Consider the following 15080-nt stretch of genomic DNA (forward strand, 5'->3'; position numbering starts at 1 on the left):
TAGTGGAGACTCCAACATCAGTAGAGACTCCAAGACCAGAAATATATAGGTCAGATAAGGGAGACATCCAAAATGTGCAGTGTTGGTGTGCCTCCAGGTTGGGAAACACTGCTAGGGAAACCCAGCCATGCATGTAGATCTTGTATTGTAACATCAAGAACTTTATCTAACAAAGAACAATACACCCAACTCGAGAACCCTAAACAGAACACACGATTCTTGACGATAAAGGGGTTACATTTAGCATGATTTATTAATTTAGCAGCAGTAAGTTACATATTGAATGGTTAAAAATAGCTGAGGCTTATCAGCTGCCCATCAAACCTGTAGCAAACATAAAACCAACAATGGTGCTATGGTATAAAAACCTTAAATATTGCTGCTAAAAATCACCATTCAATTTCATAAACATTTCTATTAACATATTGGCCGTTTATGTAAAAATTTGGGTTGGCAAGATTTGACTGCAGAAAGCTCACATTTCAGGGAAACCTTATACAAGATACAAACGTCTAAGTATTCAAGTCCACACAGTTCATTACAAATGAATTTGGCTATTAAAAATAAATACTGAGGCCTTAAAAACGGTCAGAAATGCCGTTTGAACGTTTGTGTTGCCACAACACATCTCTCCATTTGTCTTTGCACATCTAGGCCCTCCCAGTTTTATTTCTGTCCTTGACAAGAAAACTAACGACATTTACAGTTCCATCACGGGCACCAATCAAATTGTAAATGCGTTGTCAGTTCGACCAATAGAATTGCAGCTCGCATGCGGCTTCGACATGGCCCAATCAGAGCGAGAGATTGTAGCGTACGTCATCAAAAATACTCCTTCAGCTGTTCGAACCCTCAAGTGTCACCACGAGAAGCTGCTACATGGGACATAAACTCATTCATTAAACTCACCAAACGAAGATGGTTAGTATATTTACTTTTTCAACCGTTAAATTGACTTTGTAAATGTGCTCTTTTACACGACCGCTCCGGTTGGTTGTTGTTTGTATCTCCTGTATTGAAAACATGTTAGCACAGTGATAGCTTGCAGACTGGTTAGTGCTGGACTGGTTAGTGCTATTTAGTATCCAGTGTACTTGTCTTACTTGAGTAAGTGGTATTGCAATTGCACAGTTTTTGTGTTTCACATCTCAATACTAGCTCTGTGGTGTTATATGGGATGTTTAGCTGTAGCATGTTAGCTAACTACCCATGCCTCCCCATGTCTTGGGGGTTTGCAATGCCACCACCTGCTCGCTTTGACAGCTTGGCTCCAGTGCTCATCTTGAGTGACTGGCACAGGCCCACAGTCAAGTAGCTTTGGTAGTGCTGTTAATATACCAGAATCAGAGTTAAAATAATTGTTCAAAACAAGTAAGCTCCAGTGACCTGCTGCTTATTAGCATAGAAAGCCATTTCGACCAGTATTTTAGTTTGTAAAGTAAACAAAAGTCGCGTTGTAGTTATTTTACAATGGAACTCTATGGGGCAAGGCATGTCTCCCAGACAAACGTTAAAACACACTATTTTTGGAAGTAAAGTCACAAGACTTAAACATTATACATGTTTACGCGAGACTAGTGTGACACACATCACTTACTAACCTTGTCATTGTAAACTTCATTCATTCAAACTCCTCTAATGTGCAATAAAGTTGCACAAACACGGTAACTTTCCCGCGACGCGTGCAAGAACACCAAAGACTGTGTACATGGGATCAAATCCAACGCATGTTCATCCACCTATCAGTAGGCCCACCTCTACAAGTATGTTTTAGACCATGTTACAGCTTAAGTAACACACAGAACGCCTTGCCCCATAGACATCCACACACAACTTAAAGGGATAGTTCACCCAAAGATGAAAAGTTCTGTCATTTCCTCACACTCATGTGACTTTTGTTCATCTTCGAAACACAATGAAGATCTTTTTGGTGAAATCTGAGAGCTTTCTGTCCCTTCACTGACAGCTATCTGTCCCTACCACTTTGACGCTTCAAAAAATTCATAAAGAGATGGTAAAACTAATCAATATGAATCGAGTGGTTTACTCCAAATTTTCTGAAGAGACATGATCGCTTTACATAAGGAACATGTTGAATTTAGGCTTCTATTCACATAAACATTCATCAACTCGCACATCAGCTGTGGTAAACGGAAGCTCAAGCATGTTTGCTTGACGTTTGAGAACCAATGAGGTTCATTCTCGTGTTTACGCAGCACGTTTGAGCATTCACAAGAACCAATGAGGTTCATTCTCGTGTTTACGCAGCACGTTTGAGCATTCACAAGAACCAATGAGGTTCATTCTCGTGTTTACGCAGCACGTTTGAGCATTCACAAGAACCAATGAGGTTCATTCTCGTGTTACGCAGCACGTTTGAGCTTTCTCAAGAACCAATGAGGTTCATTCTCGTGTTACGCAGCACGTTTGAGCTTTCTCAAGAACCAATGAGGATCATTCTCGTGTTACGCAGCACGTTTGAGCTTCAGCAAGAACCAATGAGGTTCATTCTAGTGTTACGCAGCACGTTTGAGCTTTCTCAAGAACCAATGAGGTTCATTCTCGTGTTACGCAGCACGTTTGAGCTTTCTCAAGAACCAATGAGGATCATTCTCGTGTTGCGCAACACGTTTGAGCTTCCTCAAGAACCAATGAGGTTCATTCTCACGAAGAGACTCCACAAGTCTCTTCAAGAAATTTGGACTAAACCGCTCAATTCATATGGATTAGTTTTACGATCTCTTCATTAACTTTTTGAAGCGAGTGGTAGTTGCATAGCTGTCAATGGAGGGACAGAAAGCTCTCAGATTTCATCAAAAATATCTTCTTTTGTGTTCCGAAGATGAACGGAAGGCTTACAGGTTTGTAACGACATGAGGGTGAGTAATTAATGACAGAATTTTCACTTTTGGCTGAACTATCCCTTTAATATTCAGTAATATTTGACTGCACTGACACTATTGAATGAGAACAACTTGAACTTTATTGAGCTGGAAGATGACACCAGCTGCTTTATAGTTGTTTCAACTTTATTTCATAATTGACAAATCAAATTGAATCAACTTCAAACTGACTTCAGTTAAATAAAACTATTGTCTTTTTAGAGCAGCTTTACAGCAGAATTGGATTCTGTTTGGATCATTATATTCCTATTTATCACTGTGAAGCTACTTTGAACCAACTGTATTGTATAAAGCGCTATATAAATAAAAGTGACGCGAGTCGACATCCATTGTAAAATCAGTAATGAAAACGCAATTATAATTTGTTTTTATAAATTGTAAAGGCAACATTATTATTATTTTCTGTACCAATATACATTCTCTATATGTCTCGCTCTTTTAAGGCTCTGATGGGGGTTCAGTTGGTGGTGAGCTTGCTGGCGGTCAGCATAATGCAAAGAATGGCCCCACATCTCTCCTTCGCGCGCTGGCTCTTATGTAATGGCAGGTAAGTAATACACACCTTTTTCAAGTAGACATATATAAAATAACCTGTTCTTTCTAATACCCCAGCCTGTTGGTTTCCTCAGCCTTTTCAGATTCAAGCATCCATCTGAAGGAGAGTTGTGCGCCCTAGCAGGGAAGCAGATTCCTAAGAATAGCAGGCGAGACAGGTGTGAGCTTGATTCAGTGCAACTGTTGTCACTGTTACTTTTCTGTTAAGGAATTCAGTAACTTCCGCTTCAACCTCTTGCTATCTCCAGGAGACAAAATGGACATGGAGAATCCAAGCCGCTCACAGTCCCGAAAGACATTGATCTTCATTTGGAGAGCGCGCCTGTAAATGTCTTGGATGCACTTGGTAGGTCTTCATCTGGGTTCTTGAACGGCTGCGACTAAGTTTGATCTCAGAAAAGCTCAGTGAATGATCTTATCCTTCTCTGTTCCTCACAGTTTTGCGGTTCTTTGTGGAGTACCAGTGGCTGATTGACTTTGCCATCTACGCCACAGGGATCTACCTCTTCACCGAAGGCTACTATAGTGTAGTGGATGCCAGCAAGGAAGTCAATATTGCTTCCATCTGGTGTGTGCTGATGGTTTTCTTCTGCCTGTATCCTCCAACACTGCAGTCCTTTGGATTAACAGACCTGAAGCCACCTGAGAAATTCAGATCTGACTTGCCTCATGCTAAAAAAGAATTGTAGGTCTTGTCTTGTTTTCCTTGACTGTAGTTCTCAGGAGGACGCTGTATCTTCTCATGAGCCACTACTTCCGCTCTGAGGAGGGCGGCGAGCGCTCTGTGTGTCTTGCTTTCGGCTTCTTATCTCTGCTTATTGCGATGCTGGTTCTTGTAGTGAGAGAAGACTACCTGGAGTTTGGCCTTGAGCCCGGTATGTGGTTATCTGACCTGTATTTCTAGAAGTGAAAGGGCATTTTTACCACTTGTCGCAGTGAAATTTTTTCCTTTTTTTTGCAGGATTTACCAGTCTTTTTGACAATTTCGAGATCTTTGCCAAACAGCAAGGCTATGCTTGGACGTAAGTTATACATTAATGGTTAGACAATGTGGTCTGTATCAGGGCTGGGCGATAAAACGATAACGATATGTATCGCGATGGACATGTAATCGATATCAATAAAAAATGCGTTCGATAAAACATTCGATAATTATTATTTTTTTACTTTGTCGGAAGAAACCAGAGGTTGCGAAGCAAGTTTGGTTGCGTGAACAAAGGCACTCACTCTCTGGTAACCTAGCAACGTAGGGAGTGACACGCTAACAGCCAATCATGTAACAGTATCAAGTTTGGTTGCACCATATCGTTGTCTCGTGTTGGATTTTTCAGTTACAGAACCGGCATGGAGCGATAAGTGGAAAATGAGTGCCGCAGCGAGCAAGGAATTTGTTGATAAAACAGGAAGTCGGCTCGCCAGAATGGCAGTTTTTAGGATTGTATAAGTCTGATCGTAGTCGGACCAATGTCGTCAGCAAATTATGCAAAACCGTCGTGCCCCACCAAGACTGGTAATTCCACAAACTTGTTTTACCACCTTGGAGCCATATTCGCCAGCGACATCCAACAACATCTGCAGCTGCAACACAGCACATTGTGATTTTTAGACTTATGTTAACATTTTAATTATCTGAGTGTTTTCCATGGTTGTGTTGACATTTCTGTCTTTATAACTGAGGGGATTATATAATCAGAGGACGGTTAAGTTTAAAATAAAAATGGGTCATGAACTGACTTAAAAAAAAAAATTAAACTGTTGTCTGAGGTCAACTTATGATGTTCGCCTGGTTTTTACATTCAAAAACATCATAATGAATAAGTAATGGGCTATTTTCTGCCTTGGTTTTGAGGCTCGCTAAAGAAATGCTCTGTTTTGATGGGCGTGCCGCACTGAAGACTTGGAAGTAAACGGCCACGGCTAGGAATGGATAAGATTTACATATTTAATGAGCTTCAGCTCCCCTCAGTACATGTGGGGATTGTTATGAAAGCGTCTGGAGAAATGCTCACAGGACTCGTGAAATGTCTTTATCAAACAAACACAATGATTCATCTCTCATCCACCCGCGATTGATTGGAATGTTATTTTTTGTATTACTTGGTCGGCCCGATCAGTGAATATAACCACGAACCGTACACACACGCGTTATTTTACTATTTAAGATATCACCGGCCTGCCGACAGGCCATGTTTTGGTAGCCCGTCTGAAAAACACATAGCCCCGGGACGTTGGGGTTTGCGAGCCCTGGCCCATAACGTTACAAGTCTGAGTCTGATCACGAATGAACCAATAACACCTTCTCCAGCCTGTGACAGCGTGCTAAGATATGTAATCAATAGATATCAAACTATCTGTAACAATGCAATACTAACACATATAAAAAACATGTTTTACTCAAGTAAGTGTGTTGTACCGTTCCTGTCGGATCCAATATAGAAGGCAAAGCATTGTGTTTTAATCTCAATATGTCTGCAAATCCAGTCTCGACCTGTCTTGTTTGCAATCGATTCCACAGTGAAATGAAGCGAAAAAACGCGCAATGTCTTACGCACGTCACTGGAACCGGCAGGTTTATTGCTCAGTAGCACGATCCGTTGATCCACGAGTCGGTGGGCGGGCTTGAGGCAGCGCTTCTGTATTCTATGACGTCAGTGGTCGGCATATTCTGAGATCTCTCGTTTTCTGGGCCTGGTGTTTGAGAAAAGCTTTTCTTTGACTAACAAGGAAGTTTTCAGCTCCGAAACGTACAGGATATTCTTATATTACGATGAACTTTTATATATCAAAGGCTCAAAGGAAAGTTGATTTCTCAATACATCATCCCTTTGAATGCAATACATTTTCTCCTGGTCCTTATTTTAAATAGGTTATAAAAAATATAAATAATTATCGATATCGAGCGATATGAAACACTTATATCGTGATACAGTTTTCAGCCATTTCTCCCAGCCCTAGTCTGTATTCTTTTATCATGAAAACACTGACAATGTTTTAACATTTTAACAGAGTTCCCTTCACCAAACTATCAGTGAAGTTGGGGCTGGCTGTCATTTGTGCCTTCATTGGAGCTCTCCTTGCATTCCCTGGACTGCGATTGGCCCAAACTCACCTCGATGCCGTTCAGATGAACGCAGACCGTCCAATCATTCAGTAAGACACTCAATATAGCATTCTGTAAGAACAAGAAATATATTGAAAGTTTGATTTGATATGCCACAACAACTTTTGCTTTTTAGGATCCTTTTGCACATGAGTTTTCTATCGCCACTGGTCATTCTTGTAATGTGGATTAAACCCATTGCTCGAGACTTCCTAGAGAACGCCCCCATGGGAAAGACCTCAGTTACCTTGTAAGTTGAGTAAATTTCTTTTTTTTTTTTTTTAATCATTTATTTATGTATTTTAATGCTTTTTAGTTTAGTTAGAATTTATTTTATTCATTCTTCCCCCATTTTTTTAAAATACATTTTGTATTTAAATATTGCTTTTATTTTTCATTTCTATTTAAATAATTTTTTATATTTTAACATTTGTGTATAATTCCTTTTTTTTTCCAGAATATCTAGTTCTGCCTTTAACTCAGTACGTCTATGGACTATCGTGGTGCTGTGTGTTTTGCGGCTGCTGCTCACACGCTACCACCTGCAGGCCTACCTCAACCTCTCTCAGAAGTGGGTGGAGCAAATGAAGAAAGAGGCGGGGCGTATCGCTGCCATTGACATCCAGAGGAAGGTGGGGTTGAAGTGCGAAGTAGCATTGTTTTATGTATATAAAACATTATAAATCACAGAGTGGAAAGTATTCATGTTTACAATATATTCACTTTAATGATGTAATAAATACGATGATGTAATGTTTTCCAACCCGTTTATGTAGGTGACGCGAGTTTTCTGCTACCTGACTGTGGTCACTCTCCAGTACATTATACCCATTCTGCTTGTGCTTTTCTCAACTTTGGCGCTCAAATCTTTAGGTGGGTCACAACACTCTCACTGGCAGTTAAAGGTACATGTTTAAAAAAAAATGAAACCGCAAGCATTTTGTGGAAGAACATTGTTTTGTCACTACTTGACTGAATATGGTGATCTGCTCATAAATCATTCACTACTAGGCTTAAGATATATAACCAGTTTAGATGGAAAGGATCTCAGGTTAAAACATTACTGTAGCTACACCCGTTATTTGACACGGTACTTCCTTGAAAATAAATTCCAGCACAGCGCTACAACAACCATAAGGAAATGAGCCTTTATAATAGATAATACTTTACAATGAACTATATTTAGTAAAAAAACTAATATATATATTAGTTTTTTTACTAAATATTTTTAAATTATTGATTATTATATAATTATATGTTTATATTTATAATATTATATCATATAATACAATAATAATTTTTATATTTACTGTTATATGTATTTTATATTTTTATTTATTAATAGATTACTTCTTATTTATTATATATAATTATTTTTTTTAAATTAGAATATTTTTAACTTTATTGATTTGATTTTTTTTTTCTTCTCAATATATATATAAATATATATAAAAAAAAAAAAGTTGAATATATTCTAAAATGCTAACTCCCTCAGGTGACTTCTCATGGGGCTTTGGAGCAGAGACTCCAGGTGTAACCCCTGCTCCCATACTTCCCACCACCCCTCCACCAGCCCCAAGACTGGAAGACGACGAGGACATGGAAGACATGGAGGAGGACGTCCAGGCCACCGTAGCCCATGTGATCGAGCTGTTCACTGCCTTACGTGGAGTCCTCACGCCCCTTTTCTTCAGGGGCATCTTCGCCTTTCTAACATGGTGGGTCGCGGCCTGTCAACTCCTTAGCAGCCTGTTAGGCATCTATTTCCACCAGTATCTGATGCACAACTGAAAAGTGCCCTGAAATGAAGCTCTGTGCACTGAATCCAATCCTTCAAGGTACCGCAGTATCAACACCGACAGTCATGCAAACACATCTGACGCACCAGCGAGAGATGAAGGCTGGCCTTCGGAACAAACGCTCATGTTTGACCATCTGAACCCACTTTATTTTCCCGGTACCTTATGGAAAATGTTGTTAGGTACAATCAAAGCAAAGATGCTAGTTAACTGAGCTGTTTAGATTTTCATCAGCTCATCAACAATACGCCAAACACCATGCTTGTTTGTAAAAAAAAAAAAAAAAAAAAGTTCTCACTTTTTACCTCAGAAGTTTTCAGTCAAATCTCATGCGTCCCCCTTCATTGAGATGCAAATCTAAGGGCCTGGCAGCTCAGGGATGTGGTCCGAAATAGCATTTTTTTTCCACCAGCACAATATCGTCAAGTGCAAATGGAAAACCTGCAAAACAATTTAGCGCTGTAGTTAATGGACTTGAAAATAACATTTAATTTCATGCCTTGGATGAATTTTTTAACAGAATGTTATGGTGTATTTTAAATACTGTTTGCTAAATGGCTGATGACTGATGAACATACAGCAGTCCTGATCGTTTTGCCAATGTGCGTTAATAATCATCTATGAGTTTTTAATTTGTTCGCCTGTTATTCTGTTCACTCGGTTAGCTACCAATCTTCACTCGTAGGATCAGAGGAAGTCATCAGGGATTAATATCATTTTAGATGGTAGACTTAAAAACAATTTATTTATTCATTTTCTAATGTCACACAACTTTCATTTGATTCAAAACAATAAACTGATGATTAAAAAATGAAACATGACTGTTTGTTTTTCCATGACATTATTTTCCATGATTTATTGATAGTAAATAATTTTTTTTTGATGAACACTTAAAGGGAAATTGACCTAAAAATGAAAAGTTCTGTAATTTCCTCACCCTCATGTTGTTCCAAACCCGACTTCCGTTCATCTTCGGTACACAAAGAGCTTTCTGTCCCTCCATTGACACTTTGACGCTTTAAAAAGTTCATAAAGTGATCGTAAAACTAATCCATATGAATTGAGCAGTTTAGTCCAAATTTCTTGAAGAGACTTGATTGCTTTATAAGATGAACAGATAGAATTTAGGCTTTTATTCGCACAGAAACATTGATCAGTGAACACAAACAGAAGCTCAACCAAACCTGCTTGATGCGTGAGAACCAAGCAAGCGGCAACCTCCTGCCGCAGTTTCTCTTGAAGCCAATACAGAAGTGACTTAAACTGCAGTTCATTGACTGACCACTAGAGACAGGCTCCAGAAGGAGCAGAATCTCATTGAGCCTCATGTTAAAATACCCAACTTTACAGCAGAAAAACACATGTTTACAGCCTGGTGCAAATTATGGTTTTGGTCTATACGGCTAATTTTGCCCTTCATGACAACTGTGAGGAGGGTGAATTATTTTATAACTCATTCGTTTACATTATATAAAGCCTGAAAGTCCTGCATAATTAAGGGCGTGGCCACTTTGAGTGACAGGTGGATAGCCATTTATCTGCTGCCCGTTAGTCATCGCGTCACTTCAGCTCCGCCCACGTCCCGCCTTTTTGCCCATTTTCTGTTATCCGGGAGTATGGGCGTCAAGTGCGAGATATGTAGCTAAACTAAACGTTTCATATTTGACAGCTGCTTCTTTAAGTCAGAAATGTTAAACAAATGACAAAAATATTCAGGCAAATTAATACACTTTTGTCTAATTTTCGCTGTTTTGATTTGAAATAGGCCTATGTAATGTCATTTACAATTTAATTAACAAACAATAAATATTAACAAAGTAATATTAGTAATAAATGTGTGGATATGGTAAATTAATAATTCCATGTGTAGCTCGCAGTAAATAAAAAAGCTAAACTTTTTTCAGCCTGTATTGGGCATAAGATTAGTAATGAATGTGTGCATATTGTGAATTAATTTAATACATTTAGTTACCTAGTAAATTAACATGTCTACAAAAATTATTAATAAAACATATATCAGTTAAACATATGTTTACTTTCTTCACTGACGAAAATGGAAAACTTTATCAGTCATCTCCACACTGACATGGTTTTCAAGTTATTGTTATCTAATTTTTTGGCGTTCAGAACATCTTAAAATGCACATAGAGAAATCAAAATTTTCTCGAGGGGCCATGCCTAAACCCCCCTAACCTCACATTTGGGATCTCAGTGATTATAAACCAGCCTACAATGTATGATTAAGGGATGTACAATATGGTTATGCAGAATAAGGCATTAATATTTGCTTTATCCGTTGCCATCTTGACGCTGCCAAGATGGCAACGGCTAGCTCGACCCTACTTTACGCTTCAAAACTGCTCTTCAGAATCATATGGGTGGCGTCACGGACACTATGTCCATATTATTTTTACAGTCTATAGTGAGAACAAACCTCATTGGTTCTTGCACGTCATCTGAACATGCTTGAGCTTCCGTTTACCATATCTGACGAATGTTGATGAATGTTTATATGTGAATAAAAGCTCAAATTAAATCTGTTCATCATATAAAGCGATCAAGTCTTTACAGAAAATTTGGACTAAACCGCCCAATTCATATGGATTAGTTTTACAATCTCTTTATGAACTTTTTGATGCGTCAATGGAGGGACAAAAGTGTCACAGATTTGATTAAAAATGTGTTTTGAAGATGAACGAAAGTCTAACGGGTTTGGAACGACATAAAGGTGAATAATTAATGACGGAACTTTCATTTTTGGGTGAACTATCCCTTTAAATTAGTTACTCAAAAACAACATATTTTAGAATATGAATGTAGACTTCTGTTAAAGTGCTAATTTGTTACACGCATTATCCTGATAACCTCAAAACGGTCAAATATTGACCATATAGTTTGGTATATAACTACTAATTCTGCAACTAATACTACATTAATAGACAAACCAATGCATCATCACATTTTTCAGACACAATTGAATTTATGCATGCAAGTATGTTTATAAATTAAATATTAATGATCAATCTTAATGATAAACACACACACACACACACACACACACACACACACACACACACACACACACACACACACACACACACACACACACACACACACACGTATTGGTTTGATCAGGCTTGTAGTTTTGTGTCTGAAAGATGACATGATTAATGGCTGATAAAATGTGACTTCCACAGTCAGAACAGACAAAGTCCCATTCAAGATGGTCACATGTCTGACTGGCATGTAAGAATATGACTGGTTTAAGATGTTCATGACAATATGAACTAATAAAATTAATATTTCTGTTTTTAGTTCAAATCTATGGACTGATATTTCTTCAGTTTTTTATGGTACATCTAAAATCGACCCATATAAACCATCGCAAATTCTCATTTCTTTACATACATATTATGGGGGGGGGGATATTTGAGGCATAAATGCACCATTAACCGGCTGGTGCATTTGTGTCTGTATCCTCTGTCTCGCCACCAGCCCGGTGCTCTCCTAATAACGACTCATCTTGAACTCAGACGGATATTTTTTCCCACGTCGGGCTGGCTGATGACACGTCTGGAGGCCGTGTCTGGCTTAATGAAGTGGAGGGTGACGGGGTTGACATATCTATATAATCACATTAATTATGTGCATCTGTCAGGAGGCCCAGTCTGAGACCCACTGCAGCCCTGGCTGTTGCTATAGGGACTGGACCGAGGACCATTCAGACGTGCCCCACAGACTCGCCCCACCGGCCCCCCGAGACCTGCCCAGACGTGACCTATGTAGCCCTCTTTTCAAATGTGGTAGGGTAGGGTGTGTTGACGAGATGGAGAGATGGGTAATTTCAGCCAATTTTCTGTTTTTTAATAGCTCAAGGGGTTCAAGATGGTGTGGATGGGTGTCTGAGAAATGGGATTTGAATATAATTGTGTGTAGACATAGCGGAAGTGTTCGTATGATCGTTTTAATGCTGATTATAATCAGTATTGTACACAGAAGTGATCTGACAGACAGAGGAATATCTGATAGCACACTCGTTCTGTCTATTTTGAAGAGCTTCAGCGTTGTGAAGATGATGTTCATTTTTTTGCATTTCATTCATGTGTCAGTCCTAAACGGTCTTTCAACATTACGCTAAAAATGCCTTAGCGTAATACACATACTCTTTGGCTACCATTTTAAAGATTTATATTTGCCGTTTTTACCTTTATTATGACAGGACAGTAAGCTGGCAGTAAACTAAGTGGGAGAGATAGAGGGGGGCAGGATCGGTAAGGATCCGCGAGCCGGGACTCAAACTCGGGTTGCCCGAAGCACAATGGCGCTACACACTCACCTAAAGGATTATTAGGAACACCATACTAATACTGTGTTTGACCCCCTTTCGCCTTCAGAACTGCCTTAATTCTACATGGCATTGATTCAACAAGGTGCTGAAAGCATTCTTTAGAAATGTTGGCCCATATTGATAGGATAGCATCTTGCAGTTGATGGAGATTTGTGGGATGCACATCCAGGGCACGAAGCTCCCGTTCCACCACATCCCAAAGATGCTCTATTGGGTTGAGATCTGGTGACTGTGGGGGCCATTTTAGTACAGTGAACTCATTGTCATGTTCAAGAAACCAATTTGAAATGATTCGAGCTTTGTGACATGGTGCATTATCCTGCTGGAAGTAGCCATCAGAGGATGGGTACATGGTGGTCATAAAGGGATGGACATGGTCAGAAACAATGCTCAGGTATAGGCCGTGGCATTTAAACGATGCCCAATTGGCACTAAGGGGCCTAAAGTGTGCCAAGAAAACATCCCCCACACCATTACACCACCACCAGCAGCCTGCACAGTGGTAACAAGGCGTGATGGATCCATGTTCTCATTCTGTTTACGCCAAATTCTGACTCTACCATATGAATGTCTCAACAGAAATCGAGACTCATCAGACCAAAGCAACATTTTTCCAGTCTTCAACTGTCCTATTTTGGTGAGCTTGCGCAAATTGTAGCCTCTTTTTCCTATTTGTAGTGGAGATGATTGGTACCCGGTGGGGTCTTCTGCTGTTGTAGCCCATCCGCCTCAAGGTTGTGCATGTTGTGGCTTCACAAATGCTTTGCTGCATACCTCGGTTGTAACGAGTGGTTATTTCAGTCAAAGTTGCTCTTCTATCAGCTTGAATCAGTCGGCCCATTCTCCTCTGACCTCTAGCATCAACAAGGCATTTTCGCCCACAGGACTGCCGCATACTGGATGTTTTTCCCTTTTCACACCATTCTTTGTAAACCCTAGAAATGGTTGTGCGTGAAAATCCCAGTAACTGAGCAGATTGTGAAATACTCAGACCAGCCCGTCTGGCACCAACAACCATGCCACGCTCAAAATTGCTTAAATCACCTTTCTTTCCCATTCTGACATTCAGTTTGGAGTTTAAGCTACAGCTGGTCTGTTTGATCGGTCTGTTTTGCCCCGAAGCACAATGGCGCTATATGTCGCCACAATGACCATGATGGGTTTTTTAGACTGTTTTACACTTCCCGTCATTTGAAAACGAGGCTGCGAGGGATAAACATATGTTAATGGTCCATTCACTAGTAGACTGATTGTTATAAAATGAAGGAAGAAGAGCTTCCAATCATTGTGTTTTTCAGTTGGCAAGTGTTTCTTCCAAAGAAGACGTGCAGCCATCATTGCTTTGCATCAAAATGGCCTCATATGAAAGGAAATTTCTGCAATGAATACTGCACCTGAAAGAACCGTTTACCGGATCATCAAGAACTTCAAGAAGAGAGGTTCAACTGCAAATGAAGAAGGCTTCAGGGCATCCCAGAGTGTCCAGCAAGTGCCAGGACCGTCGTCTCCTGAGGAATCAGCAACAGAATCGTGTCACCACCAGTGCAGATCTTGATCAATATTGGCAGCAGGTGGGTGTGAGTGAATCTGCACAGTGGGGCAAAGAAGACCAGCAAAGAAGCCACTTATTCTAAGAATAAAAACATCAAGGATAGACTGAAATACAGCAGTAAGAACAATTATTGGACAGCAGAAGACTGGTGCAAAGTTATCTTCTCTGATGAAGCTCCCTTCAGACTGTTTGGGACATCTGGAAATTCGATTGTCCAGAGAGGAAAAGGTGAACACTACCATGAGTATTGTGCCAACAGTGAAGCATCTATGTGTGGGGTTGCTTTTCAATTATACCCCAAAACACTGCCATGAATAAATAATGGTATCAAAACTTCCAGGAACAATTTGGTGAAGTGGCTTGGAGATCATTACATTGAAATTTTGGATCTGTGGCCAGGAAACTCTTCGGATCTTAATCCCACAGAGAGCCTGTGGTCAATCCTCAAAAGGCGAGTGGCCAAGCAGGAGTTCACAAATTGTGATCAACTCCAAGCACTAATAAGGCAAGAATGGATCGTGATCAGTCATGATTTGGCCCAGAAGCTGATATCCAGCAATACCAGAGCAAATTGCAGAGGTTATGAAGAAGAAGAGTCAACACTGTAAATATTGACTGCATATTTTGAATGTTTTTGCCAATAAAAGCCTTCAAAACGTATGAAATTCGTATTGTTTTCCAGTAGTATACCTTAGAAACATTTGAACAAATGTTCACAGTGGCAAATTTTGTTTCCTGCTTCAGTATTTTTTATTGATTATTCACTTTAAAAAATACTGAAGCAGCCCTGCTGAAGCCTAAGCTGGTATTCACTGGTTTTAGA

General features: G+C 39.7%; 1 protein-coding gene across 1 annotated transcript; it reads left to right on the forward strand.

The window, feature by feature from the left end:
* The first annotated feature begins 782 nt into the window (after positions 1 to 782).
* Positions 783 to 9162, forward strand: tmem161a (transmembrane protein 161A). The gene is made up of 12 exons (XM_079808154.1): positions 783 to 921; positions 3347 to 3450; positions 3533 to 3616; positions 3707 to 3804; positions 3897 to 4053; positions 4182 to 4333; positions 4420 to 4480; positions 6465 to 6608; positions 6695 to 6808; positions 7016 to 7190; positions 7335 to 7431; positions 8054 to 9162. The coding sequence occupies exons 1-12, from the start codon at positions 919 to 921 to the stop codon at positions 8347 to 8349; spliced, it is 1485 nt and encodes a 494-aa protein (XP_079664280.1). The 5' UTR covers positions 783 to 918; the 3' UTR covers positions 8350 to 9162.
* Positions 9163 to 15080: the final 5918 nt, after the last annotated feature.

The sequence above is a fragment of the Gobio gobio genome, assembly GCF_949357685.1.
Source record: "Gobio gobio genome assembly, chromosome: 24".
NCBI lineage: Eukaryota > Metazoa > Chordata > Actinopteri > Cypriniformes > Gobionidae > Gobio > Gobio gobio.

Excerpts from the sequence above, each read along its gene's own strand:
- tmem161a (XM_079808154.1), top strand. Across the intron at positions 4,054-4,181 it reads CTGATGGTTTTCTTCTGCCT|GAGGACGCTGTATCTTCTCA; the intron begins GTATCCTCCAAC and ends TGTAGTTCTCAG. Across the intron at positions 4,334-4,419 it reads GGAGTTTGGCCTTGAGCCCG|GATTTACCAGTCTTTTTGAC; the intron begins GTATGTGGTTAT and ends TTTTTTTTGCAG.